The 22,234-nt window shown below is 40.0% G+C and overlaps 1 protein-coding gene and 1 long non-coding RNA gene across 6 annotated transcripts in view; one reads left to right on the forward strand and one right to left on the reverse strand.

The window, feature by feature from the left end:
* The first annotated feature begins 3,635 nt into the window (after positions 1-3,635).
* CFAP65 (cilia and flagella associated protein 65) overlaps positions 3,636-22,234 on the forward strand; it is a 40,157-nt gene continuing 21,558 nt past the window's right edge. The window contains exons 1-15 of one of the 2 annotated variants that reach the window (XM_026707952.2): positions 3,636-3,873; positions 5,397-5,480; positions 6,088-6,269; positions 8,075-8,177; positions 8,989-9,155; positions 11,901-12,097; positions 12,996-13,141; positions 14,139-14,361; positions 15,577-15,842; positions 16,680-16,880; positions 17,179-17,541; positions 18,183-18,320; positions 19,057-19,302; positions 21,284-21,508; positions 21,761-21,919. In XM_026707952.2, the coding sequence (XP_026563737.2) occupies positions 5,397-5,480; positions 6,088-6,269; positions 8,075-8,177; positions 8,989-9,155; positions 11,901-12,097; positions 12,996-13,141; positions 14,139-14,361; positions 15,577-15,842; positions 16,680-16,880; positions 17,179-17,541; positions 18,183-18,320; positions 19,057-19,302; positions 21,284-21,508; positions 21,761-21,919 (2,700 nt within the window). In that variant the 5' untranslated portion in view covers positions 3,636-3,873. The remainder of the gene's footprint in view (positions 3,874-5,396; positions 5,481-6,087; positions 6,270-8,074; positions 8,178-8,988; positions 9,156-11,900; positions 12,098-12,995; positions 13,142-14,138; positions 14,362-15,576; positions 15,843-16,679; positions 16,881-17,178; positions 17,542-18,182; positions 18,321-19,056; positions 19,303-21,283; positions 21,509-21,760; positions 21,920-22,234) is intronic. The other variant, XM_087920576.1, reaches the window with a different exon arrangement.
* LOC113441130 (uncharacterized) overlaps positions 9,149-22,234 on the reverse strand; it is a 40,542-nt gene continuing 27,456 nt past the window's right edge. For 2 of the 4 annotated variants that reach the window (XR_015740833.1, XR_003374800.2), the window contains exons 3-5: positions 13,475-13,560; positions 13,010-13,103; positions 9,149-10,476 (exon numbers count right to left, since the gene is read on the reverse strand). This is a non-coding gene — a long non-coding RNA (uncharacterized LOC113441130). Of the gene's footprint in view, positions 10,477-10,623; positions 11,012-13,009; positions 13,104-13,474; positions 13,561-22,234 lie in introns of all 4 variants that reach the window. The other 2 variants (XR_015740832.1, XR_015740831.1) reach the window with 2 other exon arrangements.

Genomic DNA, 22,234 nt, shown 5'->3' on the forward strand with positions numbered 1-22,234 from the left:
GATTTTTTTTTTAAAAAAAGGAGTATTCACAAAGCATCTACAAAGTTTTGCTCCATTTAATTTCTAAATTATATGAAAAAAACAGTGGCGTTACTTTCAGAAAAAGAATTCTCAAAGTGATACGTAACAAATAATTGAGTCAAGTACAGTAAACCATGGCAATTAGAAAAGGGACAGATAAAATGGGAAGGCACATCTGTTAAATGGCAGTAACAATAAGACCGATCCATCAGTGAAGATTGCAGTGAAGCGGTCAACACTGGACAAAATTGCATTTCTAAGCGTCGCCAAGGAACAACCCAAAGAACTGCAACAAGAAGGCAGGTTCAATAAAGGCGGTAGATAAACAGCTGAAAGTAACAGTAATAACAACAGAATAGTGGAAAAAGGGCAAAGAAGATCAAAAATTGGTCAGCGCCAGGTGAAGATGAACCGCATGGTTTTTGGTTGAAAAATATGACTGGTCTACACCCACTCATTGCCAAGGAGTTCAACAACACACCACAAGAAGGTGAAACTGAAGGTTGGTTACTATCTGGTAAACTAGCTGGTAGCTGATGCAGTCCCCACATTAACAGCATCTAGTTCAGGGGTGTCAAACGCAAGGCCCACAGGCTGGATCCAGCCCGCAGGGTGCTTAATTCTGGCCCCGTGGGGCCAGCCTGGAAATAGCAAAAGACTGGGCTGCAGTGCCTCTGCTAGCGAAAATGGGGTGTGGGCAGGGGCGGGGTGCTGGGGGTTCGCAGGGGTTTGGGAGAGTCCCTAACTAAGATTCTGTGCAATTCGGAGAACTCCCAAATCCCACTCCTGGCTGGCCCCCCCTCCCCTCCCCTCCCCTCCCGGAGTTCCCATGCAGCCCACTTTGGATGCAGGTAAGTGCAGGGTGCAATCAATATCTGCAGCAAAGACTTAGATGTCCCACTGCTCTGAATTTCACAGAACTAACTTGAACGATACCAAGAATTATGTAAAACAACTCTGCAATTTCTCCTTGGTCTTTCTTATTTTCTCAATTATTGCTGCCTGATTTTGAATATGTTTAAGAAAAAGAGAAGGAAAAAAATTGTTATTGACATTTTAAATTCAGTCTCTTTCAGTCCACTGCTTTTGATATTTGAGGAAAAGATCTCCAATGGGTTTTTTTGTTAAGCTCTCCCTTTTCTGGGTTACTTGAGATGGAAACACTTTGGATGTAAAGATAAGGACTTGTCCAAGACTAGCTCAAGTCCCTGTATATTTGGGGCTGGGAGATAAAAGTTTGTCTTTGTCCACAATGATTTGACTTCTTCTACCTTAGAGCCTTGGGATTTTTTGGTGACTTCTCATCCCAGGGCCAAACAAGTCTCACCCTCCTTGGCATTCTTTTGAGATCAACTAACATTGGCTATATGCTGCAACCAATTTTAAAAGTTTCTAAAAATGGGACCAAAAAAACCCACCACCTGTTTCCCTCACCTATCAGGCTTTCCAACACCATCTTGAATTTTCCAACACTCAATTTGAATGTGCCTGAAAGCTCTCACTCCATCAAGATTATATAAGTAGATTGAAAAAATAATCAAGTTTTTCCTCCTGCCTTTTTCCTGGTTTATAAACATGATAAAATGTTCTAAGAAAAGAACCCATAAAAATAGTTGCCTAATCAAAGTATTATCTCTTTGGATTTTTCATTTTTTTCCTAAAGCAGGACAAGGATTGCTTATTATCTTTTCCTAAAGTCCTGCTTATCCCCTTCTGAAAGCAAATGACAGGCCTTTTAAGAACAGCTTTGTTGGGCTCTGATGGAAGACTGAGGGCCACTCACATCCTTAGAACCAACCTTATGGCCTGACTTCAGAGCTCCAAAGTATCAAAGGTCATGGGTTAAGTGGAAGCACACAGGGAAGGTGGCAAGAAACAAAGAAAGACGTGCAAGAAATGAACATATCAGAATGTCACTGGCTGAAACATTCCCTTTGATGGGCTGTGACAGGTTTAATTTCCAGAGTACACCCATTAAAGTGATAGATAGTGGCATTCAGCTCACGCTCAGTCTGTTTGCGGGTCCCTGATGCTGCAGAAAGCATGTTATTTAATGGCTCTAATTTATGAGTGTTTCTGCTATATCTGGGCTCCTGTCCAATTTGAGGGGAGCAATGGTACTAGAGAGAGAGGGAACGGGGTTGATTTAATGTCATACAGCAGCGTGACTCAGAAAGTAAACAGATATACCATATTAAAGAAACATCTTTTGCAGTCTACCTCAAACCCAAGGGCACTTGCAAGGGTGTTTCTAGGATCCAGACATTTCTTTCTAGGATATGAAACTTGAGCAGAAGAAAACACTTCATGATTTAGTCAATACAAAACTATTCCAAGACTGGTTTGTCTGACTCTAAGACTATCTGAGGCTTGAGAAATATGTTGGGCTGTACAGAATAAACCAATACCTCTCCTTGAGGCTAAAAATGAAGTGACTCTACTAATAATTAGTAGAATAACTGATATAGATGATTTACTCATTGTTAATATAACTATTAATTAGCATTACTAATAATTTTATTCTACTTTATATTTGTATTTGTTATATACTAGATTTTGTTCAATTGTACTTTATTAATTTATTTGATTCTTTTTGTTAGTTTTTATTTTTGTTTTAAATATGGTTTTACATTCTGTAAGCTTCCTCGAGTCTCCATGGGTGAATAGGCGGCAATATAAATTCAACAAATAAATAAATTTGCAAATATCTGACCATATTGCATAATGATTCTATAAGAACATATGTGGGGGAGGATTTATATTTTTTTATTTTATTTTATTTGTCAATTGCTTACAAGATAATAGGTATAAGTATAAACATAGTTATGAATACATGGATACATGTAAGAAAAATAAAAGAAACAATAGGACAGGGACGGTATGCACATTGGTGCGCTTATGCACGCCCCCTAATATGCTGAATATTTTTATAAATCTATTCTCCTTTTTCCCCAGGGCATCCTACGAGTAGCTTTTCCAACTTTACGTTTTATCGTTTACCATAACAGAAAATATTTAGAACTGAGGAAATGCCCAAAATCACACTCAAACAGGTTTTACTAGAGACGTGCAGAATGAATTTAAATTTGAATTTAAATCTTAAATAAACAAAAAGAAGGAAGAAAGGAGGAAGAAAAAAAAGTGTTCCTAAACAGACATGTCGAGATTAAGATACGATTTTTTTTTAAGTGCGGAGGGAGAGCAGAAGGAAGAGCTGCAACTCAGTAAGAAATCATCTAAGGCAGCAACGTCAGACTAATAGAACAAATTAAGTAGAGCAAATAGAAGTTGTTTGGAAAAGGAGATCACATACAATAAATCCGCTTATTTGCTCAGATTTTTCTCCTTTCCCTCCAGAAAGAAAGAAAAGGTTGCAATTCAGAAAAGTGGCCAGACTTCCAGTCGGCTCTTCTGCCCCACCGAGTTAAGAATCGGGAGAAAACCAGCCAGCTTCCGCCTCGGGTGAAAGCGTAGTTCACAACGCCCGCTCAGAGACCATAGGGAAGCATCTCTTTTACTTTTAGGTTTAGGGGCCCGCCCCATTCCAGAGACTGCCTTATCCGAGCAGTCTGATCGCCTCTCTTTCTCCCCCAAAGGCTACTTGCTCTCTCTGCTCTTTCGCGTTAAAGCAGGGAGACGGAGAGGAAGAGTGTTCCTCTTCAGCTACCGTTCTTGGTTGCCCGGGAAACTGGCAGCTACTTCCGCGTATTGTTTCCGTAGCAACGCCGGCGTCTCGCGTTTTTCAGCTTCTTTGATCTTGTGTTTCTGTTCCGAAGCATTCTTTTCCTGAGCTGGGCGAAGGTGGTGTTCCTGGTAGGGTCTTCCAGCACCCAGGATCAGCGCCCACTAAAGGTTTACGGGAGTGGGGTAGATGCGATGTTGGGTCTCCTATTATTTCTCCTTAACACAACATGTATGCCTATATATGTGCATGCATATACTGTACCCATCATGTAAGGCATGCATGCAGGTGTCTATATATAAGGCAAACGAGCTACCACCAGCCAATAGATAGAAACGGAGGAATGGGGCTTCGGAATTCCTTTAGCTAGAATTACTATGTCTGGTTGCAAACATCTGGAGAAACACTAGATGGCAGCAAAAACTTCTCCAAATCCCTGGCTAGATGTAGCCTGCCTTCCCAGAGCAGTTCTTGCCCAGGCACTGTTTATTCATCTCTTCCTGACCTTCATGTTCCAAGTGTTACAATTTGTATAAGGGTGTTATCAAATGGCCAGTGCAAGATGGTCTTTTTGCCTTAATGGTATACTGCATATCCCTTAACTCACTAATAATCTTTTGCTTTCTGCTGTGCTTAATAATAGCTGACAATCCTTATGAAAGTATTTTACCCTGTACAATTATTCTGGATCTCTCAAGCAGAGGCAAGGTCATGGTGAACTTCAGAGAAACCTCTCCTGGTAGTTTCCTTCTTTGATTTGTATAAAGTCGGGGTGGGGATGAGGTGGTTCATAAAGTTGGAAAGGATTTGGAAAGGAATGATAGTTGGCCTTGAACATTTTGTGTATAAGAACTGGATCGTTACATTGACTGAGCTTAATAGGAGTTACCTTCAAGTAAACAAGATAAGATTGGAGCTGTGTTAGGATTTGATCAAATAACAATATCCTTTAGATGTCTGTACTGCTTCACAGTGCTTTACAGCCCTCTCTAAGTGGTTTATGGAGTCAGCATATGCCCTTTTCACTTGTATTTTTTTAATTGAGAGATTATACTATAAAATGATCAAAAACTCCTGTTTTTGGAGCTTATTTGAGACTATGATAACTGGAATTCAGAAACGTGTGAATAGAAAGTTTTGAACTTCTTAGGTTTTACTTCTGAGTAAATAATGGCTGTTTGGTGTTAAAAACATTTCTGTAGTTTTAAAAATATTTTCTGGAAAGAAGCAGTCAGGACTATAATTTCAGTAAGATCATATTGTTACCTTCTATAGAAAGTAGCCCTGAATTTAAGACAAGACAACCCATTTACAAGGAAGTTTAGATAGAAGAAACCAGTCTGCCTCCATTTCTAAATTCTAAGCCAATCTAAGATACCCCTCTGCAATTGTAAAATCACCTTAATCATTATTATTATTAATTATTTATTGAATCTATATTGCCGCCTATTTGCCCATGGTGACTTGAGGTGGCTTACAGAATGTAAAACCATATTTTTTTAAAAAAACAATAAAAACTAACAAAAAGAATCAAATAAATTAATAAAGTACAGTAGAACAAAATCTGGAAAAATAAATGAGTCTGTTGAGGATTTGGCCTTCTTTAGGTAAATATAGTAGATGGCCTCTTATCATTAGCATGTTTAATGCTCTATAATGTTGTATAATTTGGTTTTGCTTTTCATTTTCTCAGATGCAGAAATGCTCACTCATCTGCATGGATCATGTACACCCAAGAAAGATTCCATTCAAAGACTATCGCAGTGGTACCAAGCAGGTGTGTATCGTAGGTTTTCTAATTTAGTTAGTATGAGATTTGTAATTGCCATTATGTTGAAATCCATTTTCACTTATATTGTTTAAACCAGGAGTGTCATGCTTGATTTCTCTGAGGTCCGCATCAGGGTTGTGTTTGAACTTGGGGGGGGGCTGGGGGGATCGTGGCCAGAGGGGCGTGGCCACCTTGACATCACTTGTGTTGAGGCACCTGTAGTGGCCAAAGTGCTCTGCCAGTTAAAACAGGCCCCTGGGCTCAGTTTTCACTGGCAGAGAGCTGCAGGAGATCGTCGAAGCCAAAAATGGAGCCTGGGCGGGCTGTGTGTAACCCTCCCGAGCCCCATTTTTGCTGGCAGAAGGTCCATGAGCCAATCCTTTGCTGTTTCCAGGGCGGCCCTGCAGGCCAGATCTAAGCACCCTGCGGGCTGGATTTGACCTGTGGCCATTGAGTTTGACACCCCTGGTCTAAAGTATCCCAGGTTAACTGCTGGAAACATTAGTGGGAGGGTATAGTTCCTTGTATTAATTGGCTGGATAAAATTGGTTATCAGCCTTCAGATGACACAATAAGCTAGCTAAGCCATAACTTGTTTTTTCCACTTCTTCAGAAGCTGACGGGGGTTTCCCAGACATCTATCGATTCCTCTGTGAGAAAACCTAAGAAGAATATTTTCTGGGGTATTGAAGTAGCTGAGAGCCTCAACTGGCAAAGATGGTCTCTAGGAAGGGAATTCACTAAACATCTAATATTAAGAAATGTGTGTCTGAAACCCCAGAAGCTGAAGTTCAGGTTTGTACATCATGCAATAGTAAACGGAGCTTTCATTTGCTATTCTGTAGCTTTTCCTACTTTTTACCATTTGTTATTTTTTTGGCTGTTCCTCACATAACCCAAATTATATTGAAGAAAAACACTCTTGAAATTGGATATTGTTCTCTTGAATCTTAGCAGCTATTTTAAATGTCATAAACTTAACTTTCTGTTTTATGCAGAGCCACATTATGACTTGCTTGGTTTTGGCTTTGCTTCCTTTCTACACATTATGGTGTATAGACTATATTCTCTGGTTTTGTACAAGGCATATATCCAGGCAATTGTTGATTTTTCAACCAATCAGGATTAAACAATGGAGGTATGATAGCTCAATGTGTAAATCCAGAAAATTTTTCACATTGCTTAGTCCAGATCTTATTGTTTAAGTTTTGTCCAGCCGGATCTTATGTGGAATTCCTTGGAAGTAATTCCTTGAGATATCAATGGGGGTTTTCTTGAGTATTAAATCTGGAAGTCTAGAATTATTATCTTATCCTTTCTAAAACAAACCTAACAAGTTGGAACTTATCTGCCTGTCTTGCATGTCACAGCATGAGGATAGTCCATTAACTGATTCTTGAGGTCAGGAATTCATGATCTCACACTTAACCTAACCCATCCTACTGCAACAGCAATCTCTATCCATGCTTTGTTTTTTGCTCCATATCAGGGTTTTCTCCAAGTAGGGCTATTCGGTCTGCCTATTGTGTTTCATTTCAATTTAGAAGAATGCCTCCGCTCCTACTGGCAGCTTGCACAGTGAAGATGATAACCCTCCCCTCTGGTCATTGTCCTCCAGGCTTTCATGGTACAATGGTGGAACACTTGACCTTTTTTTTTCCCCTTAACAACTTCACCAGTTGAATGATGAAAAGCTTAAAAAAACAAATGAAATTGATAAGTGTTCTGAAAATCCCTCTTGTAGCTCAGGTGACAGGAAGAAGGACTGGACTTCCACCTTCATGGATCACTGGCAGACATGCCAAAAAAGCTGTTAAGTATGAAGAGGAATCAGTGAAAGGGGGTTCATAAAATGTGAGGTACATGCATGGAATTAACGGCTGTGATGACTGCCATCAGGCAAAACCTCTGGTTGGCATTATTGTCAAAGCTGAAGCAGGAGAGCATGTTCTTAAGCCAGCTTCATTTTTAGCTGGTTTTTGCCCAAGAGACAAGCAGCTTAAAGCATCCATGCAGAAGAGCCTCTGGGGTAAATTGCTGACAGGGCAGGAGAGTGGTTCAAAGCTAATGGGGCTATGAGGCCAGTGATGGGAAAACACATATTCTCCAAACCCACCCACGCAGAGGAAAGCAGCTAGCATTAGCTTTCCTAGTCCTAGTGGGAAGGGTGCATAGGCAGGGCAACCCACCAGTGAGGACACACCGTTGCCTGGAATACATGGATAGCATTGTTTCTATAATGGAGGATCAGACTGAAATCCAGGATGGAATTCTTAAGCTGGCGTCATTTTCAGTTGGGCCCAGGACAGCTTAAAGCTGCCATGCAGGATTGCTCTTTCTTCATTTGCTACTATCTTTTGATTGTTTTTTTCTATATTTTTGAGCCCAGAGTTAACCCTAGTTACCATTTTAACAGTTTTGTAAATACTATTGTTATCCTTCTGTCTCTGACTTTGAAATATTTCAATTTCTTAAAGTTTTGCATGGTTGTCTTTGTATGCTCCATATAATGTTACTTATTATGTAATTCTTTGCTTTGTTTACACAGAATCTCTTCAGCATCACCTCATTTATGCCTTTTTGTGCTCCTTTTGTTGCAGACCTCCCACTACACGTTTCTTCATCACCATTTTCCCACAGCCAATTATTCTGACAGCTGGAATGTCCTTAACTTTGCCAATTATCTTCCGTCCTTTGGAAAAGGTAAGTCACATTTATACTTATTTCAGAGTCATAAGTATTTAAAATAACAGCAGCAATTCCTCTTACCTCTTTGCCCAACTTGGCAGACAAAGAGATTTGGGACACTGAAACAAATAATCTTCGTGAGGATTGGGATAATACAATGCTTAATAATACAGCTACACATAAATGCCTGCATCGAAAACAAAACAAACAAAAAATCAGTCCAGGAATAAGCCAGGAAATCAAAGTCAAATCTTGTGCCCTTGTTGCCATACTATACTGAGCCAGAACTGCAGAAAAAAAAAATATTTTGGAGTTTACTGCTCTAAAGCAAGCTACGTCTAATTCACCAATTCTGTTTACACATTATACTAAGCCAGAAAGAAGTAAACCTCATTTTGGTTTTGCACAGGCAGCTGGTGTATTTGTTCAAAGATATGAGTAAACAGTATTAAAGATATTGCTATCTTGTCATATTGATTCCATATGAATCTTCCAAAATGTTCTCTTCCCATTTTTGGCTAATCATCAAAAGAGGTATTTAAACAGAAGATATTTTAATACTAAATCTGCTTCTTATTTGTTTGTTTGGTTCATTTTATGCTTTGTCATGCTTTTAGTTTTAATATTTCTACACAGCAATCTTGCTCTATAAGCATTTTAAACCTTACCTAAAGAAACATGAAGAAATAATTGACACAGGCATTCCTTAGGTACAATCATCTGTCTGTCCCCTTGTCACTTAGGCATCACAAGGAGATGTCCATCCTAACTACATTTGAAATAGGACACATATTTGAAGTGATTATCTTCTGTTTTTCTTATTCAGAGGGAATATGAAGATAGCATCCTCTTTGAAAAGCCAGAAGGAGAATTTTCTGTTGCACTGGTAGCTAAACTACCACGCCTTGATCTCCTTTTGCCAGATACCATCCAGCTTCCTGCATGTGCTGTCTATCATTTTGTGGAGTCCTGCTTTCCTTTATACAATAATGGGTAGGTGCGCTTTTTTTTATACCCTTCAAAGTTGCTTACTTTTGGGTTGCAATCAGATCCTATGAGATACAGAAATGCTCCTCGTTTCTGCTCTGGATGGTGTAAAATGGTCTTCCCCAGCATGGTACCCTTCAGATGTTTTAAAGTAAAGTTCTCACCTGACTTGTGGTGGATAGGAGGAGGAGGCACCAAACTGGGAAAGGTCGCTTAAGGGAATTGAGAATGTGTTATCAAAACCAGCAGTTTTGAGAGCTATCAGAATCCATAATAGGAAACAACAGGCAAATTAAACTCTTTGCTTGACTAAATAAAGTCCGTAATACTTCAGTTCCCAGACTTATAAAGGTGGAAGACATATTTAATTCTCAAGACAGTTTTGAGAGCATGACATAGAACTGCCATTGGATTAGAAAATGACTGTCATTTACTGGAAGGAAAATTGATGGGATTCCTTCTCAACAAGCCATATAGCCTTTATCCACAGGGTTCTGTATCAGCCCAGTTTATCTTTGTCTCTCCCTTGGAGTAGGTGAGCATTGTCTCAGAAAAAACATTGAGCTACTGCCATCTGCTATATTCCCCCCCCACAACAATTCCTATGGAAGGGTCCAGTAGCAGCCATATTCTTGTTAAAAATTGTTGATTTGGATTTTTCAATATGGAGCCATGTTAGGAGACAAAGGAAGATTTGAGTTAGCCAATATTATATGGCCTGCAATATATCACTGTGACACATGGCTGGGTAAGGATGTGAAGTGAGTCCTTATATGAAAAGCCATGCTCTGGGTTTCAGTAACTGCAGCAAGTGTGACTTTAAGACATGGAAGATGTGTGGCAACATCCTGATGCCTTCTACTTTAGATAACTGCAAGTGATCCTATGTGTTAAGTTGGATATTAGGAAATTTCTAGGGGTGCTATTATAGTGTTTAATTTCCTGCTGAACAACATCTAATTCTAAACTCAGGCTGGTCTCTGAATTCAACTTGATTGTCCAAGCCTTTGGTCTGGAGAATTTCAATCTCCATGCACTGGGGCTACGTCAGGAAAGGTAGGATTTCCTGGCCATAATGGCAACTTTGGATTGTCTCAGGGACTCACCACAGACTTACAACATTTTTGTCACCCTGAAGCTTTCAGAATGCAGGGCGGATACAATTAGGCAGTTCCTCTTCAGGTGTCTTATTAATGCTAGGGTTTTCCAGAGTGCATTTGGAACTGTACCGATGATCATGTAGGCAGTTTCAAGTTTCCACTCACTGAGCTCTGGGATATGAAGTTGGCCAAGGCATTGGATGAAATTGCTCCTGATTAGCCTCTTCCTATATGCGGTGGTTCTCAGAGGAATCCAAGGGAATGAAACAACAAAGAAATACTTAGTGTCAAAAGGGAAAATGAAAAGCAAACATGAACAAACACAACCAAAAGTGGTTAAGAACCCAATGTTAGATCTCCAATATAATGATTACCTGAAGCTACTTGGAGAATGACGGATGAGAAGATCTCCCTTGCTGTTACTCTGATTTTATTCTTTTTGAGATGGATTAGTTGTTGACAGGTTGCATTGAGATGACTGTAGTGGCACCTTGTATTCCTTGAAACGTGATGTCTGAGGAAGTGTAGTAGATCCCTGCCTTTCTTGGATCAATTGAAATGGCACAGAGGGGGTAGGTCCATAGCTTTGAGAAATACTTACTGCTTTTCTGAGGGGAGGATCACACTTATCTTTGGGAAGGAAACAATGGTGCATCCCCTTTTGCAAAGGTACTGTTTCAATCCAGAGATTTTAGACAACTTCTATCCAGTCTCTAAATGTTGGGCCAAGATCTAGGAGTTTGCCTTGATTCATACTTCCTGCTAGAATAGCAGATGGAAGCTGTGATCAGAAGAATCTTCACCTGCCTACAGCTAGAGCAGGGGTCCCCAAACTTGGCAACTTTAAGACTTGTGGACTTCAACTCCCAGAATTCTCCAGCCAGCTGGGAGTTGAAGTCCACAAGTCTTAAAGTTGCCAAGTTTGGAGATCTCTGAGCTAGAGCAACAGAAGCAGCCATATTTGGAACAGGATGCTCTTAAGTGAATGTAACTCATCCCTTTCTCTCATGGTTGGGTTATTGGTCCTTATGAAATGGCCTGACTCCCGATAGGACAGACCCAATCTAACAAAATCGTAACCTCTTCGTGGGAGCTGCATTAGATTGGGAGTACTGTATATTTCATAACACTAGTTGTGCTCTATGAAGCCTTTTATGGTTCAGATCCATAACTTTTATGAAATTGTATTTTACAAGTAGAATCTTTCTCTCCAGTTTGCTAGACTCGAGAAGGTTTGCCAGTTGTTCCTTCTTCCCAAATATCAACATGGGATCAAGTTTTCTCCATGGGTGTTCTGACCCTTTGGAATCTTCTTCCTGAAATTAGAATGGAACCTTTCTTCTTTCCCGAAAGATAATTCTCTTTTCTTAGGGTTTGATAGAAATGCTGACAGTTGAACAGTTTTTGGTGTTTATACTTCGACTATTAGTAAGTAGTGATGTATAGCTAATTATATTTAATTTAGTTATTTTAATGGGAGGGGTTTTTTTGATGAGATTTTACCAATATGACCTGTCCAGAGTCTTGCAAAGTACTGGTAGGTAGCATGCAGCTACTATAAAATAAATACATAGGTACATAATACAATATTTTGAGAAACACTGTTTAATTTTGATAAAGAACTTTTGGTTTATGGACTGTTTTTTTGTAGGGATCTACTGATATGCTTCAGCTGGGAGGTGCCTGAACCTTTTTCTTTTATTCCTGCTCGTGGCATGTTGGATCCCGGTGAAGAATGCATAATGAAGGTGACTTTCCGACCTGAGATGGCTTTAGTGTATGATGTTTTAGCAACATGCACCTTTGGAGACAATCAGGAGCAGAAGACTCTTAAACTGAAAGCTGTTGGTAAGAACATTTACAGTACATTCTAAAAGTATCAAACACAACATTTGATATGTATCTTCAGCAAAATGTCAGCCTCCTGGGAGCTCCATTCATCTTTATGACTTCCAGCTGACTAACCTTCAGCCAGATATGCTGAATAGCTTAGTTTGTCCATCATCCCCACCTCATTTCTCCTTTGGTAGATAGCAATTTCTCCCTACATCATTGTAGGGGAAAAAAAGAAATTATATCTTCCATTCTAAGTCTCTATGCGTCTGGTGTGTGTATATATCCTATTGCATCTTCACCTCCCTAGGACAAACAATGCATTAGGGGTTACATGTATGGTTGCCTATACATTCATTTGCAATGTTAAAAACCAAGGAGTTTGGGAAGATATGTAGTCCTGTCTTATTACGCAGTGTAGCTTATCGCTGTTTTAAAAAAATCTAATTCATTTCTTTGTTTCCCTTGCAATATCATTGTATGGCTTCTGAACTTTTACTCAGGGCACTTCCAAAATTGCTAATAAATATTATTTTCCTGATCATCATGTATAAATGTTGTAGCTGAAAACTCACAAGTCTTTCCCATGTCTGGTTACTTTCTTGCAAGAAAATGATAGCTTTCTTCTTCTTATTTTTCATCTTTTACCGTAATAGGAAGTTTGATGTCACACATGTCCATGTTTTGTAGTCAATTGCCCATAATTTGGAAGGCTTTTGACTCCTCACCATAAAACTCATGTTAGGAAAATTTAGAAGGGAAATTAATGTTCCCAGAATATTTTTCTTGTAACACGTTTCAGGTCAAACCATGAATAGTGCCACACCATTGGTGCAGTGACCCAAATGTCAAAATCAACATAAATTCAGAACACAGCCATCTCCATCATTAAATACAGTAATTTTTTTTCTAGGTAAATATCCCCACCTGCTGGTCAACGTGCAAGAAGACACCTATGAAGATATCAAGCGAATAAAGTTCCGGGATGTGCTTTCCTTTGGCTCTGTTGCTGTTGACAGCACTGTGGAGAAAGAAATGGAGATACTGAACGTATCTGTGGTATGGAAAGGTGTTTCTTGAATGTGAGGAAGGGATTGTTCTATCCAATGTGGCCTGTTCTTCTCACAGAGACATGTTGTCTTTCCGTCTACTTTCAAAGTGGATGATTTTATCTGTACAGGTCATACCTTTTGGGCGGGGGGGGGGGGCAGGGGGGCGGGCAGAAGGTGTCTTCAAGCACCAATTGAAGTATGCCAGTGATGCTATGGCAACATTTGTGAGGAACAGGGTCACATGTTTGACTTCTTTGGGAGTTTTTGTGCGATCAGTTTTTAAAAAATAATTTTAAAAAATCAGTGTAATAAAGTGGAAGCTTAACATTCATTTACTTACAATTTTAGGAGAAGCAAAACCCAAATATAGTGTTGAATATTGGTAATATAATCTGGAAGGGGTTCTGGATGCTTCAGAAAATGGGCCTGAAGTAAAGGGAGAAATCTGGATGAAAGGCTTTCTCCAACTATCATTTTTTTAGGGTTGTCCCTGTTGCTATTTAAACAACTCACATGAACATAATGGACCATTTTTACAATTTTATTGGGTGTAAGAAGCTGGCCAGGCATTGCTTTAGTTAACTGATCTGCTCAGAAATGTGATAGGAAGAGGGTAAAAGTATGTGTGGCCAAATTTCAGAAGGCAGCTTTGTTTCACTTACAGGCCTGCAATTTTGCTAATTCCTTTTCAACTCAGTGATCCTTGATTGTAAGAATGAGTTGATAGACTTGAAAGACTGGCTTGGCCTGTTAAGGATCTCGATCCTTGGAGAGGAAATAATAAAACTGATATGGAAAAGAAGCAGTATGTCACTGGTTCTTAATGTCTAACCACATTAGCTGCCAATGTTCTTTCACTCACTTTTCCAGCTAGACTACTCTTTCAAGTTAGAAAAGACAAGATTGTGAGAAAATCTGTTTCAGGCTTTCTTGGCCTTTGCTGCCCAATGTAAAACAATGATCTTTGCTCAGTGAGGGAGAGCTAACTGTCTGTCTCTTGACAGGTTGATGCTCCATTCAGGATTGACAGAACAAAGGAGTCAATGCTTCGTGATCGTGTCTTTTCCTGCGACATTACCCAAGCCATTGTTAAAGCTGGTGGCACATCAGTCATCCCTGTTAGGTTTAGCCCAAACACTGTGGGTGTGAAAAGTGTGGATTATTTCACAATTGTGCCTTTTGGAAGTAGCACACATTCTGTGTTGAAAGTGACAGGATCATGCAAAGGTATGTGCAGTAGGAGCCTATTTGCTTCTTTATGCTGTACTGAAGCATATCAGGGGATGGAAGAGAAATTTAATTCATATTTAAATGCAAATTTAACAAATGTGCCTTTCTCAGACCAGTATGCAAGCCACAGTATATTTTACAATCCTCATTTTTTTTTCATATTTTGTAAAGCAGTTCTCCCATCAAAAAACTTAAACAAGAAACATATTGGGAAAAAATTATGTGGTTTCATTACCCCAAACTGCTTATTAGAAAGTCTTATGAAACGTTGAGGACTGGTTCAGAACTGTCATAACTTCGAATGGTCATAGCTTGAGTGGGACTTGTATTATGAAGACAATATCACTGGATGATTTTTTGCTGTTTCAACAAATTACAATAGTAATTTCATTGATTTTTGTCTTAATAGAAACACTTCAGGAGATTTTGGAATATATTTTGATACACATGACAATTTAAATTTAAAGTCAATTTAAATTTCCTGTTGTGTTGAGTAATGAGTCTATCTGTGTGTCATTACCCAAAGAAAAAGCACTTTTATTCCATTTGGTGTAATTCACCTAGGTGTGGGAAGCCTCTTGCTTTGTATATTGTGAAATTATGGACACAAAAATACAGGTAGATGCAGAAATGGCATTAAATGTCCTTAATATTTTTTAAAAAAGGAGAAACTGAGCAAAAACAAATTTTACCTATGTTTATGTCTCAGTCCTAATTTTACTAAACTTAGGTACAGAAACTTGCCTGAGGTTGGATTCTAATCACATTATGGAGAACATTTTTCTAAAGTTGATTGAAAATATATTTGTAGCCAACAAAACGGATTTATTTAGATTCCTATGTTAATTTTCAAGCCTAAAAATTTACTGCCCTATGTACTATTTTCTGTTATATCAATATGAATATACAACTATTCATTATCTGTTAGAAATATTTGAAATGATCCTTTTCTGAAGAAAACAGAATTCTGCTCACCACAGAGGAAGAGCCTGATCTTGTGCATTTCTGTTCCACATATGTGTGAGAATGGATCTGTGTATGTTTGGAAGCCTTGAAAAATAGGTGACTAGAGTAATTATTTTATAGAAAACGTGCATGACATCCATACTTCAAAGTAAAACTAATTATTGGGAGGTTTTATTGTACAAAAAACCCCTTCCTGGATGGTAATCATCATAGCAGAATGAAAATTGGACTTATTTGTCATTCTAGGCCCTGCAGTAACTTTTCAGCCTCCCTCTGTTTACTTCTGCTGCCTTAACCTTGGTGAATACTCTAATCAGCCATTAGACATCACTAACAACTCCGACATTCCAGCTTACTATCAATTCGACATTGATTGCACACAGAGTGTGTTTTCCATTGACCGTCCTTGTGGGGTCTTGAATGGAATGTCAACAATCACGCTGAAGGTGACTTTCCAGCCTACTCACCCAATTATATGTTACCGGCGTGTGGCTTGCCTTGTGCATCATCAGGTAAGAGGGTTAGGATACATCTTGCCCTGCAACTGGTCTCTGAATTGTGCACTCCCAGTCAACTACAGGAGGGTTGAGTGCCATTTCATTAAGCAGATAGAATAATTCTGTCCAGGCAACTCTGGTTATACTGTATGACATGTTCCTATTATCTCAGGCCAGTAGCTCCTATTTCATTTCTTGCATAACATTTCTAAGTTAAGTCAACGTACTGGCTCTGAATTGAATGCTGATAGTATGGGCCTAATTTTCAGGCTCTAATATGTTTAATTTTTTCCTCCTCTTGTTATGAAAAATTCAGAAGTACAGAGCACAATAGGAGATCTGTGCTTATTGCAACAAAGATTGGGTGCTTGCTTTACAAGAATGAGGGACTCCAGACAATGGGAAAGCAATGATTTGTATAGTGGTTGAGAGGACTAGAAAGCAGGAAATCCCAGGGATCTGATTTGATGGCAATTTTGGGAGATGTTAGGCAGGTCCTTGTTCCGGTCTCTGGCAGCAGAACTGGAGAAGTTCACTCTTGAGGAGATAGAATCATCAGGCTGATTGAGCATTGAGATTTCTCACCTTGTTACCATGTTGGAACTCCCTTATTGAGGCTTCCTTGGGCTATAATGTGAGCTACTTAGGGAGGCATCTCTCATCTTCGGTGTATCTGAGCTTTATCGGGGGCAAATTTGGGTCTGATAGGATTAAGCTGAAAATTTCACACATTCTCCTGTGCCAAATTCTATGGATGACACTTCTAGGCAAAATTCAGAATGAAGTGTAGAACAAAATGCCTCTGCAGGTAAAATAGACTGTTTTCTTTCTTGTGTTCTTGATGTTGGTCAGGATCCATTGTTCTTAGATTTGGTTGGGACCTGCCACACAGAAACAACAAGTCCAATCCCCCTGAAAATGAAGGATATGAGCAGGTACAAGACACATATGGCCAGAGGACTGACCTTTTTCCCACCAGACATCCTGGGCACCATGCTGAAGGAAGGCAAGCTGCTAGTAGATGAGAACGGAGCTCTTACACTCCCACCAGAGGTAAAGGATATTTTATGAGAAGCAGACTTATTCAGCCTGGCTTCTCTTGAAAAGGAAGCCTAGCATATCAATTGGTTACCAATGCCTCTGTATTGTATCATCATAACTCCCAGAATGCACTGTAAATATGGTAAATTCTGTAAATTCAGTTTGTTAAATTTGACAGGCTTCTATTCCATTGTTGAATAACTTGAGCTTCCCTATGGACATGGATACATATACTAATTATTCCCTTACTTTCAATATAGTAGAATGAACAGTTTCTCTTTTGGCTAAATGCAGATATTTTGTTTTTAAGATGCTGCAGGACAAACCCCCCGAGGAGTACCCCGTCATTGAACCCATGGTTGAATATTTCCATGATGGTGTATACAGTGACCTCACGATATATCCTCCCCATGTCAGCCTCAGCATCAAGGAGTTTGATTTTGGCTGCTGTGCAAGCCTTCGAGAGATAGAGCCACTTCCTTTCTCTGTGACTAACCACACAAAGGGGAAAGTCACTGTTATTTGGACAAGAAAGCCACACAGTCCTTTCCAGGTGATGCCAGAGGGTTGTGACATCCCATCTCTCAAGAGCATGGCTTTCCGCATCACTTTCCAGCCTCCTCAGGTCAATACTTTATATGCAGCAGAACTGGAAGGCTTTGCTTTCTATAAGGTGGGTAGAAATTGAAGTCCCAAATGATGGCCTTTAGCATCTGCAGCTTCTCATCCCATTAGGGTGGATAATTTCTCATGTCACTTTTGGTATGGTTCAGTGGTGGTATGCTACCGGTTCGCACCGGTTCACTCGAACCGATAGTAAAAAAAAAAAGCTTCCCACGACAATCAGCTGAGAGGAGAAAGAAGAGAAAAGCGCAGGATTGGCTCTCCCACCCACCTCTGCGCTTTTCTCTCTATCCTCTCAGCTGATTGGTGCTGCAGGCCTCAGCTGGTATGGGGAAAGCTGCGTGCGTGCGTTAGGTGTATGCATGTTAGGTGTGTGTGCATCCACGCCCAATCACCGAACTGGTAGTGGAACAGATAAGATCCCACTGCTGGTATGGTTGGCTATCTGATGTCAAATATGCTATTAATATGTGGATTCTTGTCCTGGCAAAAGTCATCTGCCATCTCCTACCAAAGGGAGGGTGGGAAGGAACTGGTTTAAAAATGTAGTAAGCAGGCTATTTGTTGAAGGGCATGTTCTATCCTCTTCCTGCCTTGGAATTCTGACTTGGAACCTCTTTGTTTAACATTTGTTTAACTCTAAAGCACAAATTAAGAGGCGTCCCTTGCTCTGTTTCTTTTCACTGGTAGGTACTGAGACACTACAACAATGTTGAGGAGCCCATCACCATATGTCCATCCTGGAGTTTGACCATCCGCTTGCGTGGACATACTTTTCAACCTGGGCGACAGCACTTCATCCCCCAGTTCACCTTGGACTGTCACAAGGTGAAGAATGTTTGTCATCCCTGGTAAATGTTTGTGGAGCACAAGCAGTTTTCTCAAGGATAGTCACTGTGGTGTTGGCATAGTATTTTACAACCATTATTTATAGTGTCTTAAGAGATCCTGTCCTGCTGTTTCCATTTAGAAATTAATTAATTTGATTCACTGGATCAAACTGATTTCTGTGGTGTTAAGCAATGCCAAGTTATTGTTCAACTCTGAAACCAACCCACAAGCTCGGAGAATGAACCTTCACCCTCATATTTTAAAAGTACTTTAAAACTGAAATTAAAACGTTGAATGCTTGCTTGTTGAACTTAAGGTGAAATATGTTTGAAAAATGAAACTTGAAGAAGATGCAGAGATGGAGTGAGTGGCTTGATACTGTATATTCAGACCAGGTGTCAGAAATATGAATGCATGCCACAACATGGCAACCTAGCATGCAGTGTCCTAAAGGTGAATCTGATTGGAGCCTTACGCTAGCTTCCAAATCACTGTCCTCTCCCATAATTAACTGCTCAATCATTAATTTCCATGCAGGGGATGGTTTGCAATTATTGAACAGCTGGGCATGTTTGAAACCTGTATTTTGGTGGTTTGCTGGTTGATACAGTACATGGGAGTCACCTGGCATATTGAACTAGGTGCTATAAATTGCATATGGTCAATTGACTTTCCACATTGCTCTTTAATAAAAGTTCCTTTTCTCCAATCCAAATCTCTTCCTGTCTCCCAGGTTTTTCCTCCAGTATGTCGGAATGTCACCACATACCGCAGCATGCTACTCTGCAATGTAGGCACGACGGCCATATGTTTTAACATTGGCCGAGAAAAGTGCCCTTCTGTCTTGGTCAAGCCTAGCTGTGGATATGTTATTCCAGGAACCCACCAGATCTTTTTCCTTTCAACTTGCCCCACAGAAACAACTATACAACAGCACACCTTGCTCTTGCACCTCAATTTCTGGTCCTCTTTCACTCAGGTAAGCAAGGAAGTGCGTTTTTTTTTCTTTCCATTTTTTGCCCTATTGTATTATGCTATCATGCCCCTTTCATCTTCTTGGCACCCTTTCTCTAGTAGTTTTATTTTACTTTACTTTAATTTTGGTAAGGACTTTAAAGCTGGAGAAACTCTTGCTGTTCTATACCAAGGTAAGAACTATTAGATAGCTTAACGAGGATCAATAATTTGGATAACTCCTTCACTTATGGCAACATGTTATTTTATAATCCTTTCTCCTGCTTCCTTATCTAAAGAAAAGGGGAAAATAGCTGAGGCTCAGGAATGTCTGCAGATACACTTTCTTAATTTTACCAGTTCATTAGAAAAAGGAAGGAAATAGGCTTATCCAGTCTGATGACATCCAGAGCAGAACTGAATCTGATCATTTAAATGTGACTTACTTAAGCCAAAATCTAATGATACTTTTTTGGGAGGTAGTGGTGGCGGGGGATGGTTGCCGTTTTCAATCCTTTGACTCATTACTTCTGGACTTCTTGCTTTTAACTCAGCCTATATTTATTTATCCATCATATTTATATGATACCAATCTCTCAGAAATGTGATTCTAGGTGTTGTACAAAACCCATAAAAACTGTAATCACAAAAAGCATTCTACAATTAAAACATCAATATTATTATGAAAAAAGGGCTAGAAAGAGAACATTAGATGTTACATGCAGTGTGGCCACACTTTAAATCCCCATATCCCTGAGGCCTCTAAGACTGTCGACATCATCATGTTTTGAAGGACTTCCAGAAGGACATCCAGGATGAAGCCTGTCTCTGGGGGGGGGGGGGAAGGAGATTGGTCCACAGGATGAACACTATAGCAGAAAAGGAAGCTGGGCTCCACTGTAGTTCCTTAATAGTGGTGCAGCTCCAGTGGCCTAGAGGTGGAGCCCTTGCCTCACAATCTGTGAGTTCGATCCTAGGCAGATCTCCTGCTCGAGCAGGGGGTTGGACTAGATGACCTCCAAGGTACCTTCCAACTCTGTTATTTTATGGTTCTAATAGAGGGGATCTGTCGCTTGCCTCTTCTGCCAGACCTGATGGGACATGCAGAATTAATTGGGAAAAGGTAATCCCTCAAATTACCCAGCTCTGTGCTAGGATGAGGCTCAAATAACAAAATCAGCACCTCGAATTGAAACTAGAAACAAACTGGCAACCGAATACAGGTTGTGGAGCACAAATGTAACATGCGCCATTCTAGGGGCACACATACTATAGTTGCCCTCATCATTGCATTTTATACCAACTGAAGCTTCCAGATTCTCTTCAAGGGCAGCTCCATGTGGAGTGCCTTACAGTAATCCGTTCTGGAGGTTACTAGGACATGAGTGATAGTGAATAGAGTCTCCTGATCCAGGAATGGGTGCAACTGGCACACAGCGTGAAACTGAGCAACGGCCTTCCTAGCCACAACTGCCACCTGCTCTTCAAGCAGGAGTTGTAAGCCCAGGAGGGCCCCCAAGTTGTACAACCCCATTTGGTACCAGAGATGATATAGTCCCAGAACTGGAAAGCGTTGGAATCCAGAGCTACTCAGTCTTACTAGCCTTCTGTCCAACTCTGTTGTTCCCCATCCAGATCCCACAGACACTGGGACATCACCTGCATTGCTTAATTCAACAGTGGCAACTATGTATAATTGGGATCATCTTTCTCTCCCACTCCCAATCTTCCACAATCCTTCACTGGCTTCTGCCAGTGTCTAGCTTTTTGTCATTTATCAGTCCAAATCGATGCCTGTATTATGGAGATTGCAGTTATGTATGTTTAATGGCATTTCTAGAACTTCATAGTATGAGAATTGATTTGACTACATTGCATATGAATTTTCTTCTTGTATACGTCCAGTTTTTTTTCATTCTTGATCATGCCAGCTAGGACCCAACTGAACCTCCACGGATGGTTTTCCAACATTGGCTCATTATGCCCATTGATCTTTGCTTCACTAGGAGATTTTTCTTCAGAGCAATGCGGAGCCTCTGGCGCTACTCTTGGAAGGTGATGGCAACCTGTACTTCAAGCCCACCTGTGTGGGAACCTGCTCTTCACGTACTTTCACCATCAAAAACTGTACCCGACTACCTATGCTTTTCAGATGGAAAATCCAGAAGTCTGACCAAAAGCTTCTGTCTGTCCAACCTGCTGAAGGAACACTACTACCCAGTGAAGCTTTAGTAAGTAGGAAAATTAATACAGACATTTAGTAGTCTTCCTTGAACCGAGTACAAATACAGCTACTAATGGTGCCTTGCTAAATAACGCATTCAAACTGTTACGGTTCTACATGTAAAAATAGCAAGATACTAGCAGTGAGGGAGAAAAGGAAGCTTTTCTCTATGGGTTCCTCTATGGCTCTTAACAACTTATTGATCCATTCCAAAAGGATTTCAGTGTCCTTCAGCCTCCTCTTCTGCATATGATTTCAGGCTCAGACATGGACCTTCACTCCTGCTGAACAAATCAAGTATCTGCTGCGGAGCTATGTGATAGTTTGGAGAGACCAAGAAATGCTGGATGACAAGACACCAAAGACTATTCGCTACGTTCTGCGAGTTATTGGGGAGGGGTCGTTTGGCACCATAATGGTAAGTGACAACATCTACTCTGCAAAAATTAATATAGCCCCGTTAAAGAAGGTGGCTGCCATTTGAAGCAAACCCATGTGACAGTCAGCCATTGCAGAGCTATGGAGTATAATAAGTGGGTGTAGCTGCTACCTAATGCCATGTAGTCTGATGAAGGATGCCTGTTGGATATATTATTGAATTGAATATATGTCCTAATAAAAACACTGACATCCTTTTTCCTTTAGTATCATTAATCCCAGAACATATTTACATAGAGTATCTATATTAGAAGTATATACTGTATTTAATATCTTTCTCTGTTGTTTGGCTTGT

The sequence above is a fragment of the Pseudonaja textilis genome, chromosome 1 (assembly GCF_049901715.1).
Source record: "Pseudonaja textilis isolate UNSWEBS1 chromosome 1, rPseTex1.2, whole genome shotgun sequence".
NCBI classification, from domain to species: Eukaryota; Metazoa; Chordata; class Lepidosauria; order Squamata; family Elapidae; genus Pseudonaja; species Pseudonaja textilis.